The 21,526-nt window shown below is 37.2% G+C and overlaps 1 protein-coding gene across 1 annotated transcript in view; it reads left to right on the plus strand.

The window, feature by feature from the left end:
• Positions 1-21,526, plus strand: part of LOC121414358 — a 47,535-nt gene that overhangs the window by 15,745 nt on the left and 10,264 nt on the right. The window contains exon 2 of the mRNA XM_041607512.1: positions 11,920-12,675. Coding sequence (XP_041463446.1) covers positions 11,935-12,675 — 741 coding nt within the window. The 5' untranslated portion in view covers positions 11,920-11,934. The remainder of the gene's footprint in view (positions 1-11,919; positions 12,676-21,526) is intronic.

A 21,526-nucleotide genomic window follows, 5' to 3' on the forward strand; every position in this document is an offset into this window, starting at 1 on the left:
CTCAAATACCAAGGAAAATACCAACGAATAAACATAATATACGAAGAAAATGTACACATTTTCAAAGTGATAGAGAAACAGAAGCACTTAGGAAAAGGTTAAGACATTGTGTCGGGAAGTATGTAAGAATCCATTCGATTGTCAATTGAGAAATACGTATTATACGTGTAGGAAGTTATTCAAGAAAAAACTCAAAACAAATGTTAGAGAAAGCAGAGAAAATATGTTAACAAGGTTAGAAAACATGTAAAGCACTAACACAAAAGAATGGAGTATAATAAATTATTTGAATGAACTGCATACTGAAAGAAAGGATATTTCCGGAAAGATTTCAGATATAGAGTGGTATACTTACTTCCGCAAATTAATGAATAAGGACTACTCACTTACTGAAAATCAACGGGTGATTGAGGGTCAACTAAATGAAGAACATCTGAAAAGAACCTTCAGTTCGTTGGATTTTTCTATATCATCTTCCGAAGTCATGGCATGTATTAAAAAAACTTTAACCAAAGAAAGCAACTGGTTTTGATGCGATTCTAAATGAAATGTTAAAAGCAGGTATATACAATTTTTCACAAGTGTTAGCAAAATGTTTCAACTTGATCCTCGTCAGTGGAAACTTTCCTCAAAAATGGTCAGAAAGTTATATTATACCATTGTGCAAAGCAGGGTCTAAAACCAACCCTGCCAAACTATCGAGGAATTTCCCTTTCAAGCTCCATTGGAAAATTATTTTGTATTATTCTAAATAAACGCCTTGTGAAATATCTCATGGATAATAATATTTATGTTAAATCAAATAGGTTTCAAGGAAGGCCATCGAACATCAGATCACATATTTACGTGAAAGACCATCTTAGACAAATACGTGAGAACGCATAAGATGGATGACAAGTGTAATATATATTTGTGTTTTGTCGACCTGCAAAAAGCATTCGACAGTATATGGAGGAATGGTCTGTTTTATAAAATGCTGAAGTATGATATAGGAGGCAATTTTTATGAGATTGTAACTAATATGAATTAAAAAACCTAAAGTTGAGTGTAAAGCTGAATGAAGGGATTACTGAAACTTTTGGAAGCAATTGTGGTGTCAAACAAGGGTGTACGTTAAGTCTCACCCTTTTCAACCTCTATCTAAATGACTTGCCTCAAGAGTTAGGAATTACTGACACTGATCCAGTTGAGTTGAATGGAAAGTAAGTCAACTGTTTAATGTATGGAGATGACATTGTATTGGTATCAAAATCAATGTGTGGAATGCAAGCAAAGTAAGATAGACTTGGTATTTACTGTGATAAATTGTTATTGAATGTTAATACTGACAAAACAAAAATGATGATTTGTAACAAAAAATGAAAGATCAGGCTTTCGAGGTACATGATCAGAACATTGAAATTGTTAAACATGCAGCATATTTACGTTTGATAACTGCGGCTCATTCAAAGATACAAGAGTTAATCTGGCAGATAAAGCCAAGAGAGTATTATTCATATTATTTCAATCCTTTGGCTACAATCTTCTAAATATAAAAACCGCATCACGAATATTTGACTCTTTAATAAAGCCAATACACTAATATTGTTCGGAGGTATGGCGGGCTTTCACCATCAACTTTAAAAAGTTAGCGGAGCTTGCAAATGATAATTCAAAGTTGTATTTGAGAAATGAAATTCAGTGTGTCCAGTTTCAATGGCTGAGAAATGTCTTCGGAATTAACCAAATGAGTAGCCACTTAGCAATACTTGCAGAAATTGGAATGTATCCACTGATAACACAAATTAGCGGAAACTTGGGAAAATATTATGGTCGAATGAGGAGTATAGATGAAGATTCTTTGCTACATCACTCCTTTGAAGAAAACAAAAAAGATAATGGAGAATAATTGCGAACGCTGGCTACGAAATCTGTAACATCTTCTTATTAGGGATTTAACATATATTTGGATGTGAATAAGAATAGTTTAGAACTAGGTGAGATAGTTGATAGTGATAGAGTAGTAAAAGAAGAAATAAAAAGAACAATTTTCAATCGCCAGTTCTTTTGGATTTACGTCATGATCGAGCAAGTGATGCTGAGCAAAATAAATTGAGAACTTATTAACTTTTTAAACAGAATATACAAACAGAGAAATATCTTTTAACTGTAAAAAATCAGAAAATATGGAAAAAACATCTGTGGATTTAGAATAAGTTCCCATAATTTATCCATTGAAAATGGAAGACAGACGTCCAAATAAAGTACCCTTACATTTAAGAACGTGCAATAATTGTAATTCAGGAAGTGTTGGGGATGAGTATCACACGATAAAAGAATATGTACACACAACAGAAGGGGTGGTGTTTTTTTTGACAAAATAGCTGAAATGTATAAACATTTTAAAAACCTTAGCAATGAAGACAAATTTATATTCATTATAAAACTTGATAATGAAAACATAATTGATAATTTTTGTAAGTTCTTCAAAGCAATTATAAATAAAAGGGGTGAGTGTTAACATCAAGTACATTTTTCTTTTAAAATTCCATTCAAGCTATCTAAAAGCCACCAAAGCCACCATTACCAAAAAAGATATCTCTACCGTACACATTTATTTACTTCCCGATTCGATAATTAGATAACTTATATATATTGTATTATGCTACACCTTCTTTGTGTTAAATTTCAATTTGTCATTTCTTTTTGTATATAGATGTATATCTTTATGATATTTGGAAATCTATCTATTGATGTATTACTGATATATACGACATACAGTGATGAATGTTTTTGTTTAAGTTACCATTGTATATATTTTCAAACAAAATACTTATGCCATGTGAATGAAGTTTGCTAATAAATTCAATTCAATTCATATGCCTAATATTTTTTCCTCAACATATATGTAAGGAAACGTGTGGTATGTAATGGGGGATCTCTTATTGTCTAATGCCAGTTCGTCCAATTACCAGTTCGTCCAATTACCAACTCGTGCACTATCAATGGGCCTATCATTAGTGGGTCCACCATCTACATTGTCTAATTGCCATTTCATCCACTCACCATTTTGTCCAATAACCATTTGGTCCGATGGCAATTTACCATTTTGCCTGACTGGAGTTGGTGTTGATTGAGTGACATGAATTAAAAGAAATTGGGTATTACACCAACTTGTTATCAGACGAAATTGTTATAGACGAACTGGTGATTAGGCGAAGTGATTATTGGACTAAATGGTCATTGAACCAAATGGTCGTTAGGCGAAATCGTAATGAACAGAATGGCACTAGACCAGGGTCGGCAGAATGTTTTTTTTTTTTTTTTTTTTTTGGGGGGGGGGCAAGCTAAAAAAGGCACTTTTGGCATTTTGGTGCTTACGGGTATTTTTAATCCTCAGATTATCATCTGCTTGAAGTAGTTTGTGTTGTAATTAAGTTGAGCAAATCTTTTTTTTTTCAATTGATTTTTGACTGATAAAATATTAATTAAGTCCTTATCCCTTTTCCGCGAGCGAGCGCTTTGGGGAAAAAATCATTTCATTGAAAAACACACTTTCTATTTTAAAAAGGGGCATTTTTCCCCAAAGAGGATTTTTTTTGGGGGGGAGCAAGTCCCCCCCCCTGCTTGAGTGGAAGAGTTGGCAATAGACGAATCGGCAGTTTAGCAAGGGGAATGGGGGATGGTGACAACATTGTGACATGCCAAAATGCTGTTTTCCATTGTCATGTTCAATCCCCCCCCCCAAAAAAAAGAGATAAAAAATAAACAATTTCAACAGTAAATCATCACAAACATGATATACATGTACATGAATGGATGTAAATCGTGTATATCTGAGGATGTTTATACATCTGTTTACACGAAGTTTACAGTTGAAAATTGTATTTAAATTGATCATCAATTGACCAATAAACGTATGGATAAACAAAACTAATCGATTTGCTATTAAAGTTGCTAACTACTAATATCAAGTTTTCGCAAACCTCTGGGACGCGACATTAGGATCCGATTACCCAAAAGTTAACTTTTAATCAAACACTCGATTCTTAAAATTGATTGTACAGTATATTTAATAGAATCGAACGTAGAAAACTGTTCTACAATCGTTTCTAAGCTTTGTGTTCCAGACCCTATCGATCTGCTTTTCGTGTGCAAATTTTTTTCATGCGACACCAGCATGCCATTCCAAATTCTTAGAATCTCGCTTTTATGCATGTACGACTGGTCATCATAGCATATCTCCACCTAAGCTCGGGGGCGGGGCTGTACTATCATGACTTTGGCAGCAAATCAAGTACATATTGAGTGAGGAAAAACTTAGACTTAGACTTCGACTCAGAAACAAGTATTGGAAATATATATCTTTTTTTCAGTATTTCGAACATCGTTTTTGACATCTTATAACGTTACATAGGCCTATACTTAATGTACTTGCCCTCTCTTTCCTTTTTTACGCGTGGTCGCGCCTCGTATCCACTCGTCAATGGCCCCGGGCGGACTCTTGAGCTCTGGGAGGAACCGAATGTGGCTATGGAAAGTCGTCATAAATCGGATAAACCGCTGTTACCAAAGTAGCAACCATAATTTTGCAAACGAAACGCAAATTAAATGTTTTCGTTGAAGATGCGAAACGAAAAAAAAAATCTGTCACACAACTTGCATTGCAGGGTGTATTGCGACCATGACTACAGGCCCAAAAGTATCTTCTAAAATCAATATGCCGTCGTAAATGCCGTCTGCGTTGCACACCGAAAGTAGGGATTAAGCGAAAAATAGGAGGCACAGTGTATATGCAATACTATTATTAAATTCCTATAATTCCGTCCTGTCGGATTGACACAACTGAGCATAAACAAATCGGTATGCAAACGAGGAAACCGAATTATCCATTGCCTGACATTGGTGAATTGCAGATGTTGGAACACAGTAGTGATTTACCCGAAAGCTTCCATAGTGTCAACTATGTAGGAATTCAAACATTCTGTATTTCATATCATTAAAGTAGTAAGGGCCTGGCATTCCCACATTATTAGCATTCCACATGCGTTTAAAAACTCCTATCAAAATATACGAATACTAGTATTTAAAATATAGCTTCCAGATATAAAAAATGTTGAAAAATTAGGGTTTTTTGCTTTTGTTTGGATAAGGGGAACTTGACATCTAAAGATAAGATACCTGGCTGGTTGGATTTGATGAAATATTACTATCATAGTAAGATTGAACTATCCAGCATGTTCAGCATACCACCTTCACAGATCAGACAGTCAGATCAAACAATATACCTAACATGATATAATGCGGAATTCTATCATACCGGAAATGACATGACGTGACGTCATGTCATCATGTCTCTTCGTGGAGTGTCACACTTACAATCACAAGCTATGTTAATACAAGCGTTGGAAATATGTAGTGGCAAACTTGACCACTTGATGAAAATGTACAGTGCATAGTCAAATCATGAACATTTTTACATGGTTCTAGGACAATTACCCCCAGACAATTACCCCCCGGACAACTACCCCCGGACAATTACCCCCTAGGACAATTACCTCCGGAAAACTACCCCCCGGACAATTACCCCCAGAGGACAATTACCCCCGAAGACAATTACCCCCGGACAATTTCCCCAGAAAATTACCCCCGGACAACTACCCCCGGACAATTACCCCCAGAGGACAATTACCCCCCGGACAATTACCCCCAGGACAATAACCCCCTAGACAAAGGGAGTGCACAGAATCATAGATCCAGGGGGGCCAAGGGGCCCGCCCCCCTATTGGCGGAGCAAAAAAAAATGAAGAAAAAAAGGGAAAGAAAGAAAAAAAGTAAAAGGGGAAAGAAAGGAGGGACAGAAGAGGTAAGATAAGATGAGGAAGACGAGTGAAAAAAGGGGTCAGGGGAAGACTTGGAAAATGATTAAAAAATATATTTCACACTCGCTTCACGCTTACATAGCCTGTTTGATGAGGTACATATCTTGCTAAATAGGCTGATATGTAGCTTAAAAAGTTTTGAAGTCGATATACAAAGCATATATCAGCTCAGACATTATTCATTATTTTTGTTTATTTACAATTTGATTTTTAAGTACTCTGTTTAATGTCGCATCGCTTGCATGCGCTATCATAATTGGATTTGCCAAGTTATATAACAAACTACTTAAAACCCCCCTTTTATGACAGTTTACCAAAAATTTCGTCTCACGATTTGCGCTCGCATTTTGTTAAAAATATATCAACTCACAAATCCTATTCATGATTACAAAAGTGCTTAAAATATCCAGTTTTCAGGCCTCAGTGTCAACACATTTCACTCACTCATTAGGATTATTACATTAATAAATATAATAAAAAATTCATGAATTCTTAATGACTAAATTGTTCCTTTTCAGAAAAGAATATCGACAATATCACAGTTTCATATGTTTCATATCGCGCTTAGGAAGAGGAATAAGAAAGTTGTCACCAGTTTCATATGACAAAATGTCCTTAGACCTAGAATGTCCAGGTCCTAGGTCGAAATACTAATGAAGATATCAGCTTGCGCTTCACACTCGCATCATTTATTAAGTGCTTTCCACATCCACTTCACCATCTTCAAACCGGAATATCAAGTATTTTCCGCTCGCGCTTCGCGCTCGCATTATTGATTTTCGTGTTAAATATATCAGAATGCCCAGATTCTAAAACATGCGCACAATATTGAGATATGCAGCTTCATCTTTATTCGAAACGTGCTAAAATTGTCTAGTTTCAGATCAGATCGCGCTTTGCGCTCGCATAATTAATGTAGGAAGAACAAAAAAATTACCCATCCTTTTTCATGATTTACAAAACATGATTAGAGTGTCCCATTTTTAAGTCTAAAATCTCATTTTTTTTTCTGCTCGCGCTTCGCGCTCGCATCAATTGTTTGGTTTTATACCTATACTGTTAATGATTACAAAAAGTGCTAAAAATTCCCTTTTTTAGGTCAGAATTTTACCAGAAATTCAGCTCGCGCTTCGCGCTCACATTAGTTAATAGTTGAAATATGTATCGTTTTAATGGCTAACTGCAAAACCTTCTTAACAGGTCTCTTTTCGATCGAGCCAGAAACCGTATTAAAAGTTTGTGCTTGCGCTTAGCGCTCGCAGTAATTATCTATATAGTTACATACGCATCTTGTTTAGCTTCACAAACATTGCCCAGAATCGTAAATTTTCAGGTGAAAATATATATTATTATTGTTTATTATTACTTATTATTTGAACTGCGCTTTTCCCATTAGGCCATAACCGCTTACAATGAATTAATTAAATGTAATATTTTAACAACTACAAAGTACGAAAGAGATTTTGAGTATTTCGCGCTCGCACTATTAAATAGGGCTTATAAGACAATTACACTTTTTATGTTGTTTTATAAGAATAAAGCGTAGAAATGACTAATACGATATCAGCATTTTGCCCCCCCCACCGCCCTTATTTTTCACGACTAAGAAAAAAAGACAAAAGCAAAGGGATGAGGGTGAAATATAAGCCTATCATTTTCGAAAAATGTTATGTCAAAATCTATCAAAAACTTTGATTTTTGTGATAAAAATGTTGAAATTTTTGCTCGCTCGCTTCGCTCACAACTTCTTATTAATGTTTACGTGATACGCTGTATTGAGCCCCCTCAACATTTTTGGCCCATTACTCCACAGGGACAACCCCTTCAAAAAACAAGTTAAAATCAAATTTGAGCGGCCAATCTGGGTAAATATGGGTGACAAAAATTTCGCCCCCCCCCCCATTGGCAAGAGCTTGATTCGCCCCGGCCATCTACAAATCTTAACGAAACCCAGAATTCGATCATAATTTGTATGTCACCATAGCATAAGATCATTCATTTTGCAATCTTCGCATTGGCGTAGTATACGGGGGGCCAGAGGGGTACGTGCCCCAGGCCTCCCTGAGACTTGGTTTGCCCCCTGAATAAAATTGACGGAGCAAAACAAAGGGGGAGAAAGAAAAAAAAGAAGGGGAAAGATAGAAGAAAAAGAAGAGGAAATTGAAAGGAAGAAGAGGATTGAATAATATAAGGTGAAGGGAAGACTTTCTTTTTATGTCACTTTATAAACTTTTCGCTCACGCTTCCCGCTCGCATTGCCTTTTCGATGAGATTCATATCTTGCTCAATATAAGCTGATATGGAGCTTAAAATATCAAGTTTTGAAGTCAATATAGAAAACATATTTCATCTCGGATATCGAGCTTTTATTATTTTTAAATTTACAAATTGATTTTTCAAGTGCTCTGTAAAATGTCCGTTTTATGGTCTAACTATTAATATTTTCAGCTCACGCTGCTTGGTCGCATTATTTGATTTGCATAGGCCTACTTCTTTATAAATTCTTACAAACCGTCCTTATATGTATACTACCATGATTGTCAATTTGTATAGAAAAAACACTGTATTTGATTATGTCATAATGTTTACAATTTCGTAATTTTAGTACTTAATTTCCTTCTGTAATGTTTACTTGCTTTCACCCAAGAATAATACACACAAAAACACCTTGTAATTTTACCATTTAGGGCCTAAATGGTATAATGACAAGGTGTTCTTGTGTGTGTTATTATCTTTGCATAAATTATTATTTGTTTGGCGTCACCTGTGCCTGGGAGGCGAAAAGCGAACTGAATCACTATGACCCGCAGGTCTCTCCTCCCGATATAACTGATTGGGGGGAATGCAGGTGGACCACTACACCGGGGTTTCCCCCTACTCTTATACGAATAGTGCAGTGGGTTCTTAACGTGCAAAGGTGGTGACTCTCCTCTACACGGGGCCTCCATTTAACGTCCTATCCGAGGGACGGAGTGTTTTCCATTGTATCATAGCCTGCATCTATGAAACATGGGAGAGACGTTTACACACAACGCACTGGCTTCAGTCATCCGCCCGGGGTGGACTCGAACCCACGATCTTTGGTTCGACGGGCAGACGCGTTACCGACTGAGCCAACACCGCTCTCTCTTTTACCTTACTGTATTAAGTCATAAAGCCACATGTGCTGCACTCAACCCAGGTGAGGTAAATGGGTACCTGGCAGGAATTTATTTCTTGAAACGCAGCGCGCGTAACAGCTGCACTGCTAAAGCCAGGGTAATTATGCTGCATATACTGTAGAGCGCTTAGAGACTTCTGACAAAGTAAGTGTTAAGTGCTATATAAGCAAGTTATAATTATTATTAATCTGGAATGTGCACCAATTGTTTCATAATTCTTAGCTACTTGTTAGTTGAATTGTTTTAAAATATCAGGTTTATAGGTCCTACTTGACGGTGTTAGTGTTGATAGTTGCGTTATCAATATTTCTACCTGTGAAGGTGTCTTTTTTACGTTTTATCTATTTGCCTGATTTCTTTCCTGAAATTAAACCCAAAATAAATATTTTTAAAAATCAGATCAGTTGGAATCAGAGATATTCAGCATTTATGATTATTATGACTAATCGTGTTGAATCTTTCTATGAAAACTTGGTATGAGGGCCACTTAACACATTTTCTGATGTATATATGCATAGCCAAATGGGAGGTTTGAGGTAGAAGCCCCCCCCCCCCATTTTTCATGATGCAGAAGGCGCCGCTAAAGAAAAAAAAAGGAAAAAAGAAAGTGAGAGAACAGGAGAAAGACCAATATAATAGAGAAAGAAAAAGTAAAAAGTTATTAACGTAAGATAAAATATTTCGAAAACCAGTGACACCGACCAAAACTTACAATAGGTCCCGCTTAATTCTAACCTTGATGCTGGAGAGAAGGGGGGGATTTTCTGGGGGTAATTGTTTGGGGGGAGGGTATTTGTCCGGGGGGTAGTTGTGCGGGGATAATTGTCCAGGGGGGAATTGTCCGGGGGTAATTGTCCGGGAGTAATTGTCCGGGGGTAATTGTCCGGGGGTAATTGTCCGGGGGGTAGTTGTCCTCGGGAGGTAATTGTCCGGGGGGTAATTGTCCGGGGGTAATTGTCCTCGGGGGGGGGGGTAATTGTCCTCAGGGGTTAGTTGTCCGGGGGTAGTTGTCCGGGGGGTAATTGTCAGGGGGGTAGTTGTCCTGGGGTGGTATTCTGAGGTCATTTTATCTTTAAAATATTTTATTTTATCTCTTAAAATGAAATTGGTATTCTGAGATGAGATTTTATCTCTCAGATAAAATTTTAGATTTTATCTTGCGTATAAATTTTATCTTGCGTATCTACAGATGATACGCAACAGAACAATGCCTGCGTACACATACCCATCGCGTATCTGGCCATTGCAACGCAGATGATGTGCTTGCGCCCATGTTACTTTGAAGAAAAAATAAAATAAACTTAAAAGAGGGTAGAGGTTATTTTATCTCTGCGACGTTGATTTCACCAGTATTTCTTGGTGAATTAACCCCAAATGGTGACATGAAAATGAAGAAAAATTATATACTTATTGAGAATAACACATTAACTTTGTTCCAGTACAATCAGAGAGTATTTCCTAAGACTTTTCTTTACTAATATTGTCTTTGAAATGATGTTTGAAAAGATGCGATATAGACTTCGAAAAAAGATGAGAGTATTGTCATTTTTGTTAAAAAGAAATCTCCGTAAAGACGCGCAAGCGTATAGTGCAAGCGTATTTGAAGTCAATAAATTGACGCAATCTGGCCCCTTTGCCACACCTCCTGGCGGAATGGATTTCAATTGGTTGAGTGATATGAGAGAGCTATAAAAGCGTGTTTCTAATTGGATATTGATTAAAAAAATAGGTGTGTCTTACAGAGATAAAATGTAGATAAAATGGTTCTCCGAATACCAATTCGGAGAGATTTTAAGGGTATTTTATCTCACTGATTTTAACGGAGATAAAATATTTTATTTAATCTGAGATAAAATGGATCTCAGAATACCACCCAGATCCCTTTTTACATGTATAATGCCGGGCCTCAATTACTTCTTTCCATTTCACTTAATGTTATCCAAACACACAAGTTTGTTTTATAATATTTCAGTTGTTTGTAAGGTTATGTACAACATGACCGCTTGCTCTTAATGATCAGGGATCCGGATGGTATAATAATTCTTAGGATAGTTTTATTGCACGCATTAGTTGGAACCATCTCAATTTTCCATGTTGGGCTGCACTAAAAAATTGCAACTAGCTTCCCATAGATTTGCCCCAGACTTATACCTTGTTTTAAGATAAACCGCTGTAATGTGAGCCTATCTGTTGATGTATTTTGTTCGATATTTTATTCATCATGAATTTGCATTCGAATTAAAACAAGGTGGCTCGCAAACAACGAGTTTCGTCTGATGTCGCAATTAATAAAATATGCAACGTAAAACTTGACCCTATCATCGTTATGAAGACACATGTGGTTAAGGATGGTTTTTAGCAAGTGTAACACAAGTGATGGAGAAAATTCAGAAATTATACCAAGTTGAACAAAACCCTGACCTTTTGACCCCTACTTGACCTTTTACCAATCTACCTCGACACATCATGTGATACTACCCAAAGATCATTAGAACCATGTGTGTTAAAATTTGATTCCGAAAAAAAAATGAGAGCAAGTTTAACAAAACACTTTTGATCGTCATCATCTTCGCAAGCATACATGCTTACGAAGATCGTTTATTTTCAAACAAGGTTTATAAAGTCTGGAGTAAAACTATAGGAAGCTATTTGCAATTTTTTAGTGCAAAATGTGATGACAAAATGATCATATGATTATGGATAATTGCGTCACATTTGTCTCCCATTAGTGATAACCACAACTGTACACCATGGTTTATGTTCAGAATTCTGACCACTATATTTGTATTCGAAAAAGTATATTTTTGAAGTTCAATTATCCTGATATGTTTTAATACATTAATAAATCGATGCGTCAACTGTTTATCAATGTTACATTCTCTGCTTATGCCACGCAGTTTCCTGATGTCACCATGCCTGTATCTCTAAGTGTCTGGCGTGTTAGGATCGGCACGTATCTTAGGAGGTATCGTCATGATCCACAGAAAGAAACTGAACAATCAAAAGAAAATGACAATAGACAGAATCAATCTTCCAATGTTTCCTCAAGAGGTGAAAATAGCAAAAATGCCAGTGCGTCCTGTCAACAACATCCGTCTTCGGATAATGTAGAAATGAAAACCGTCAAAAATGAATTCCCATGTAACATCAACAGTAACACGGTTGATGTGTGTTCTCAGACTATGTCGACTTCAGCCATTCCTGGTTATGACACCGCCAATGGATCTCCATGTAATATAATAAGCATCCGTAATATCACTCAACAAGCTCAGCAAGGATCTTTGAAGTGTGCTGATGACCATACGTTTTCAACTTGTTCAACAGAGCCGACAGGGAAGGAATCCATTCCTGCCTCTGATCCTACTGACATCAAGGCTCCAGAGCCTTGTGACCTAGACGAGTTGGACATGAGATATATAACCATTAACGGCGTATCATCTCCTAGCCTATGCGATTTGCTTCAAATACGTGAACCAGACCAACATGATGGCACATCGGAGTCATACTCACAGGTAGCTAGTTCTCAGGACGAGGGCAAACATGGCGAGAAAGATATTACGTCAATACCTTTACGGTCGGGGATACATGGTCTATCGTCGCGTTGTACTGATCTGGATACATCTAGCAACGCTCAGCACATATCGTGTACGGGGGTAAGGCTGATATGATATATCAAGACTTTCGTTTCAAAAGGGGTTAGGTCCACTTTGGACTATTGCATGTTTTTTATTTTCACTTATTGCAATATCCTTATGAGAAACGAAAATGTCACGAGTTACTACCCTATCATGTGAACATAAAATTGGGTATCAAAGAAATCTACCTGTCTCCAATTTTTTTCTATATATTCTTTAACAAGTATCATTGTGTACCTAACCTCTTTTGCAAGCGAGCTGAAATGAATCCAAACTATTTTTATTAAAAAATATGATTTTTCTTTGTCACTTTTATTCACGTTAATTTGAAAGTTTCGTTGTTTTCATCAGCGAAAAAATGTAGAGGCTTTGAGACAGAAAACAATAAAATTTATGAACAATGGACATAACCCCTTTAAACAAATGATGTCTTCAAAAGAGTTTGTTTGCAAAAAAGAGTCAGGTCCACTCCAAGAAATTCTTTTTTTTTAATTCTCCCATATTGCAATAATCTTATGCGAAACTAAATTTTCATGAAACTCAACCATGAGAACATAAAATTGGGTACTAAAGAAATCTATCTGTCTTAAAATTTTCTTTTCCCAAAAAAAATCTGTGTGGACCTAACCCTCTTTGCAATTAACTGAAATGGACCTAACCCTTTTGAAAAAAAAATCTTTGCCACTTTAGATCACATTTTAATAAGAATTTCAACATTTCTTGGTGTCATCTTATAGAGCTACTAAAAAAATTTAAGACAAAAAAAAATCAAATTTGATGAAATTTGGACCTAACCCTTTTTGCAAGTGAGCTCTTCATGTGTATATATATGTATATATATAAACGTGAGAAGTTATACATGTACTACAGCGCTTTGGCAACCCCTTTATTTATATATTGTGTGAAAGAAATTGATGAAGAGAACAATGGTAGGCGTAGCTTAAATCAAGGTTCCCCAGAGCTTTCTACCCTTTGGAAAAAAATGGTGATGTCGAAAAAAATGTCTCTGCCGAGAATCGAACCCGGGCCCCCAGCTTCGAACGCCGTTGCCTTAACCACTAGACCACAGAGATGGGTTAGTGGCGAGGGCGACCCCGATACGATTGACCGTCAGATAGACAGATTTTCGACACCATACCAATTATAATTTCCTTTGTCGGGCGAAGGTGGGATTCGAACAATGACAAGCCGCCATGCCTCAGCTGGATCAAAGCTATTGCTTTGATACAGTATACGTATGGGAGAAAGAATACAAATGTGTGAAGTTATACATGTACATGTACTATAGCTTTGGCAACTCTTTTATTTATATATTGTGTGAAAGAAATGGATGAAGAGAACAATGGTAGGCGTAGCTTAAATCAAATATGTATGTTCCCAGTCAAGGAAGGAAAAAAATAATCAAACTAAATGAAGAAAAGTCACAGAATGCTCAAATATATTCTTTGACAATTTTTCATTTAGAGAGTCAAAAGGGGCCTAAGCTTTCGATCCTACCAGAATCTTCGTCTGAGGCAAAATGACAAACATATAAAGTGGAACAACCATAATATAGACCACAGACATTCAACAGCAACATTAGAAACAAGGGGACAAAAGGGGTGAGAAGAGATGACCAATCAGGTTAATGAAGGGGATGAAAGAAAGAACCTCATGGCCTGAAGATCCAAGAGGGGAGCGACCGATTAATCCTTCTAATCCACTTTCCATTTGTGTACACATATAATTTTTCCCCTCAGCTCTTTTAGATTAGTTACATTATAGTTTCTGCATCTACTTTCCTCCCATATCTCATACAAGCTCAGCTCCAATTTTCGTCCCTTGTTCAGGCGATATAATAATTATTATATATCTATTTTTTTCTCTCCACTCACCTCTTAGATTTACCACGTAATTATTTTGCTTATTTTCATGTTTACTATGGTTTTTCTTAAAGGACAAGTCCACCCCAACAAAAACTTGAATTGAATGAGAAGAGAAAATTCAACAAGCATAACACTGAACACTTCATCGAAATCGGATGTGAAATAAGAAAGTTATGGCATTTTAAAGTTTCGCTTATTTTCAACAAAATAGTTATATGAACGAGCCATTTACATGCAAATGAGAGAGTTAATGACATCACTCACTCACTATTTCTTTTGTAATTTATTATATGAAATATAAAACATTTTATTTTCTCGCCATTGTCATGTGAAATAAAGTTTCATTCCTCCCTGAGCACATGGAATTCCATTATTCTAACATTTTGTGCATCAGGCAAGGAGGTCCTAATCGTCAAATTCGTAAACATTGAAATATTGTATAATTCAAACAATAAAAAACAAAAGAAATAGTGAGTGAGTGACATCATCGACTCTCTCATTTGGATGTAACTGGCTCGTTCATATAACTATTTTGTTGAAAATAAGCGAAACTTTGAAATGTCATATCTTTCGTATTTTATTTCCGATTTTGATGAAATTTTCAGCATTGTGCTTGTCTGATTTTTCTCTATTGATTCAAATCAACATTTTTCTGAGGTGGACTTGACCTTTAATTTACCCTCTGTCTCATACAGCATCAGCTTCTTTATTTGCTTTTACCCTTTTAGGCAATTTGCTTCCCTCCCATATGGACAGGGTTTTTTTCTTCTACTTTTATAGTCTTCTTTTTTTCCCCTCACACCCAGCGGATTACAATATCAGTTACACCATATGTATATTTATACATATTTTGTCATATACATTGCTTTTGGATATATTTATATACTTTTATACTTACAGATTCATTTTTACACTTACTTTCTTCTCTTAGCTTGTTTAATGCTCTATCATACATACGTATGTCCTTTGCACATTATCAGTTGTTCCCCATTCTCCCCCCCCCCCACTCTTATGCACCAGTTTATTATGCCATTCTATGTTACCTGTCTGACCCAACTCTCACTAATTCTTTTGTTATTCATCTCTTCCTCATAACCTCTCACTAGCGTACCTACGGGGGGGGGGGAGTCTGCCCCCTCGTGACGAGCCACAACCCATGTAAAGGACGTGTCCCTGCCCCCCTGACGAGCTTAAAGACCTTTATTGCCCCCCTGACGAACTTAAAGACCGTTATTGCCGTTATTGCTTGTCAACTTTCTTTCCGGTACGAAATCCTTTATTTGTGATTGAAGACCTTTTTTATTGTCAATTTTTTTTGGCGGACGGTTTGCCTCCCCTGTGGCAAATCCTCTGTACGCCAGCGTACCCTTGATCAGTATTTTTTTTCCAGATCCTGTTTGATTTTGCCTGCCTCATAATCATCTTAATCTATATTGGCTTGAGGTCTTTCTTTGGCGTTACTTACATGTACACTAATTTCCATTTGTGTCTGCCTACTCCTTTTCTTTCATCCCCTTCATTAACCTGATTGGTCATCTCTTCTCATTTATGCCCCTTTTGTCTCCTTGTGGTCTATATTTTTATGGTTGTTCCACTTTGTTTGTCATTTTGCCTCCGACGAAGATTCTGCTAGGATCGAAAGCTTAGGCCCCTTTTGATTCTCTAATTTACTCCATTGGCTCTTTTTTTAGATAAGCAGTTTTCAGCAGCTTCTTTTTGCTATTAATCTCTTTTTCTGCTGTTGTATCACTCCCATGTGATCCTCCTTATCTTATTTGTCTTGTTTTATCCATATATGTTTGATTTTTATTTATTCATATTTTAGTGTTTTCTTTTTAATTTCTTTCCACAGTTATCTGGTATCTTTGTCTGTTCTAATTTCACCTTCTCTCCCATATTTTGTAATACTTCCTTTCTATCCCAGGGTCCTAATATGTTCTGTGTCGATTTTACTTTTCAGCTTGAATTAATTAATTTTGTGTATTTTTTTTTCTTTTGGTCCAGTTCAAATTTGCTTTACCTTTCTTTTTCTTTATATTTAGATTTTTTATGAATATCCATTTTCTTTGTTTTACACTTTTTTTATTCTAGGTCTCTTTTCTACCATGACTAACCATCTATCGTTATTTCACCAGCTCAGGAAGATCAAGTTGAAGGCCCTCAAGACTTCTTTTCACCAGGACAATTACAGATTTTATTCCCTCAATCGCATTATACCTACAGGCATCCAAGTTCATTGCACTCGCTGGAACCAGACCTTACATGGAGCTTCAGTTCGACTAATTAACATCCTCTCCGAACAGTGTATTGTTTCTCTTGATTCATTTTCAGCTGACATCAGTAGCTTGGAAGACAAACTACGTTCTTTTTGTACCCACACCCAGTGGCTTCAGTATAATGATGAAATTGAATCTGATCTCTCTAAACACAGGTCTCTCCTCATTGAACACAGGAACAAGAAAATAGGTAACCTCACAAAGAAGCGACAATGGTCAAACAGATTTAGACGACATACAATGATGCATCCCCCCATTTGGTTGTTAATCTCTCATCCTCCCTTCTCTCCCAAGCAGAAACCTCTCTTCTCTCTATAGGGCTCAAGTTTTTCCCATCGCCACCAGAAATTGAACAGATACATGTTGCTCTCAGCCAAGACCTCTCTACATTCTATCACAGTATACGTCTCAAAGAGTTCTTTTTAGATGAACCCCCTTCTGATCCAGAGCCCTTCTACCGAAACGCACATGGACTCCACTCAAGAATAGAGTTCCTTCCCTGAAAATGTACATTCAAGCTGTCTCATCCAAAGTTTGCTCCACAGATACCCTCGACACCAGAGTACATGACAACCCTCCTCGAGAAGAACACCAGGCTCTCTCATCACTCAAACAGGTCCGACATAATCGAGCCTGCAGACAAAGGATCACCCATCGTCGTCATGGACCGCCAACAGTACATCGATGAAGCCATGAAACATCTCAATAATCGATCTCACTATGCACTCCTTGATTCTGAACCCTCTTGTAATTTCTCCCTGCATATCCAATCGACACTGAATGACATGAAAGAACACAAGCATCTCACCGAGAAGGCCCACAAATTCTCTCCCCTACTAATGCTAAACATGCCCGCTTCTATCTCCTCCCCAACATGCCAAAGATCCACAAACCTGGCAACCCTGATCGACCCATCCTCTCAGGAAATGGTTCCCCAACAGGGAACATCTCTTTTTGTTGATTACCACATTAACCCCCTTGTCTCAAGTGCACCCTCTTACATCCACGACACTCCGGACTTTCTCAGAAAACTCAATGACATCAAGGACCAGATACCCGAGAGTGCGATCATCAGCACTTTGGACGTTTCTTCACTGTACACCAATATTCCCCCACGATGAAGGTATCCAAGCATCATGTGAAGCCTTGGCCGCCAGTGGCCATGTCAGTCCCCCATATCCGATATGAAATCTCTGATGTCTCATGTACTAACAAAAAAAAAAATCACCTTCATGGACCAGCACTACCTACATAAATTCGGCACAGCAATGGGCACCCGGATGGCTCCTTCATTCGCCTGTCTCTTCATGACCAAGCTGGAACAGCAAACGTTACATTCAGCGCCCTGTCGCCCATGGATTTGGTGGCGTTACATAGACGACATTTTCTTCATCTGGACCTCCACACATTCATTGACCACATCAATTCTTTCACAGGACCATCAAATTCACTTCTGATTTCTCCCAACGAGAAACCCACTTCCTTGATGTCACAGTCCAGAAAAAGCCTAACGGTATCACCACTACCCTGTACACGAAACCCACAGATACCACCAGTACCTCCACTCATCCAGCTGCCACCCCCGTCACTGCAAAATCTGCATCGCTTACAGTCAAGCCCTCAGACTTCGCCGTATCTGCTCCGAGGACCCTGATTTTTCCTTCCATACCAGGAATTTGCAGAAACATCACTCTACCAGGGACCACGGGGCCAGGACAGTCCAACTGGCAATCAACAAAGTTAGTTCTCTCCCCAGATCTGAAATTCTCAAACCTAAAAGTGACAAGAAGACTACCGACAGAATACCGCTTGTGACCACCTTCCATCCCAATCACCCCCTCTCCGCAAAATCCTTTGTGATAATCACCACACTTTACACACTTCTGATCGTCTCCAACAGGCCGTTCCTGATACTCCCCTTCTACCGACGCCCACCGAATCTCAGCAACCTCATCGTTCGTGCTGAATTGCCCTCGCTCACTAACAATTCTTCTCCCATACATCATGGCACCTTCAATTGCACCAGCAACATGTGTATTATATGTGTAATACACATTCACGAGGGCGACACTCTCACCAGCAACTCTACCAGCCTTTCTCACCAAACCAAGGGCAACATCAAATGCACTACCACTAATGTTGTATGTCTCATCACTTGCAGAGTTTGTAGGTTACAATACGTAGGGGAAACCAAGACCATACTCTAGAAAGGATTCTACAGGCACAGATCCACCGTCAACACATCAAAGCTGGACACTCATTTTGGCCGCCATTTTTACCTCCCCAACCACTCCATCACTGACATGATGCTACTGGGCATCGAATCTTTAGGTACCCGTCCTGACTCAGTCCGTACTAGCAGAGAGAAGTTCTGGATGAGACGACTTCGCACTATCCAACCTCATGGTCTGAACATCCAAGAGGGGAACGACTGATTAATCCTTCTAATCCACTTTCCATTTGTGTACACATATAATTTTTCCCCTCAGCTCTTTTAGATTAGTAACATTGTAGTTTCTGCCTCTAGTTTCCTCCCATATCTCATACAAGCTCAGCTTCAATTTTCCTCCCTTATTCAGGCTATATAATAATTATTATACATATTTTTTTTTCTCTCCACCCACCTCTTAGATTTACCACTTATTTTCATGTTTACTAAGGTTTATTTTTTAATTACATCCCTCTCATACAGCATCAGCTTGTTTATTTGCTTTTACCCTCTTAGGCAATTTGCTTCCCTTCCATATATACATGTTTTTTTTTCCTTCTACTTCTACTATGTAGTCTTCTGTTTTTCTCACACCCAGCAGATTGCAATATTAGTTACACCATATGCACCTATATATTTTTATATACATTGCTTTTGGATATATTTATATACGTTTATACTCACAGATTTATTTTTAAACTTACTTTCTTCTCTTAGTTTGTTTAATGCTCTCTGCACATTGTCAGTTCCCCATTTTTTCCCTTCCCCCACTCTTATGCACCAGTTTATTATGCCTTTCTTTGTTACCTGTCTGACCCACCTCTCACTAATTCTCTTGTTATTCATCTCTTCCTCATACCCTCTATCACTGTTTTGTTCCAGATCCTGTTTGAAGTTGCCTGCCTCATATATTAATCTCTATTTGCTTGAGGTATTTCTTTGACCTAACTTACACTAACTTCCCGTTGTCTCTGCCTACTCTTTTTCTTTCATCCCTTCATTAACCTGATTGGTCATCTATTCTCACTAATGCCCCTTTTGTCTCCTTCTTGCTAGTGTTGCTGTTGAATGTCTGCGGTCTATATTATGGTTGTTCCACTTCATATGTTAGTCGTTTTGCCTCCGACGAAGATTCTGCTAGGATCAAAAGCTTGGCCCCTTTTGACTCTCTAATAAACTCCATTGGCTCTTTTTGTAGATAAGCAGTTTTCAGCAGCTTCTTTTTGCCTTTATTCTTCATTTAGTTTGATTATTTATATGTATACGATACTACAACAAATAACAATAAAATAACTTGAAATCGACTTCCTTTTTTATTAAAGGAAATAATTACCATGTATAAACAAATCATAAATGATAATGGTCTTGCGTCTCTTGAAACCAGTTCTGGCATTTATTCCAAAAATAGTTTCAAGATAAATTAGTCCAAGTTGGCTGGCTATAATTCCTTAGGTTAAAGTACACAATGATGGCGATGATGAAACCGATGTTGAAGTACGATGAATAATAAGAGTCACTGTAAGAGTTGAAATGTCCATGAAGACGATGTTAATGATGGTTAACAGTGAATTTTAGCAATTGGTTGAGTTCATTAAAACAGGTTGATGATCCCGATGAGAACTGAGAATTCCTCTCTGTCAAAATAACTGCAAACAGTTCATTGATGGTGTGCAAATAATTCCACAGAAGATAAATAATCCAGGTGGAAATAAAGTCTGCTCTGACATAAAGTCTGGCGTAAAACTCTTAGTTCTGAACTGGTATGATGAAGTGATCTGGTATGATATGATGAAGTCCTTGAAGAAACTGCAGCTTATATATCCAAATTTCAACTTTTCTAGAGGCTTTTAGTATTCACTCTTCTAGAAGCTTCTGGTGTTGTTTTTAAAGGACAAGTCCACCCCAACAAAGACTTGATTTGAATAAAAAAGAGAACATCCAACAAGCATAGCAATGAAAATTTCATCAAAATCGGATGTAAAATAAGAAAGTTATGGCATTAATAAAGTTTCACTTCATTTAAAAAAAAACTGTTATATGCACATCTCGCTCAGTATGCAAATAAGGAACTAATGACATCACTCACTCACTATTTCTTTTGTAATTTATTATATGAAATATGAAATATTTTAATCTTCTTGTCATTGTCATGTGAAATGAAGTTTCATTCCTCCCTGAACACGTGGAATTCCATTATTTTAACATCTTGTGTTTTAGGCAAGTAGGTCCTAATCGTAAAATTCGTAAAAAATTAAATATTGTATAATTCAAACAATAAAACACAAAAGAAATAGTGAGTGAGTGACATCATCGACTCTCTAATTTGGATGTAACTGGCTCGTTCATATAACTATTTTGGTGAAAATAAGCAAAACTTTAAAATGCCATAACTTTCTTATTTTACATCCGATCTTGATGAAATTTTCAGCATTGTGCTTGTCTGATTTTTCTCAATTTAGTCAAATCAATTTTTTGTGAGGTAGACTTGACCTTTAAAAATGCACATTCTGCCCATTTCT

The sequence above is a fragment of the Lytechinus variegatus genome, chromosome 4 (genome assembly GCF_018143015.1).
Source record: "Lytechinus variegatus isolate NC3 chromosome 4, Lvar_3.0, whole genome shotgun sequence".
Classification (NCBI taxonomy): Eukaryota; Metazoa; Echinodermata; class Echinoidea; order Temnopleuroida; family Toxopneustidae; genus Lytechinus; species Lytechinus variegatus.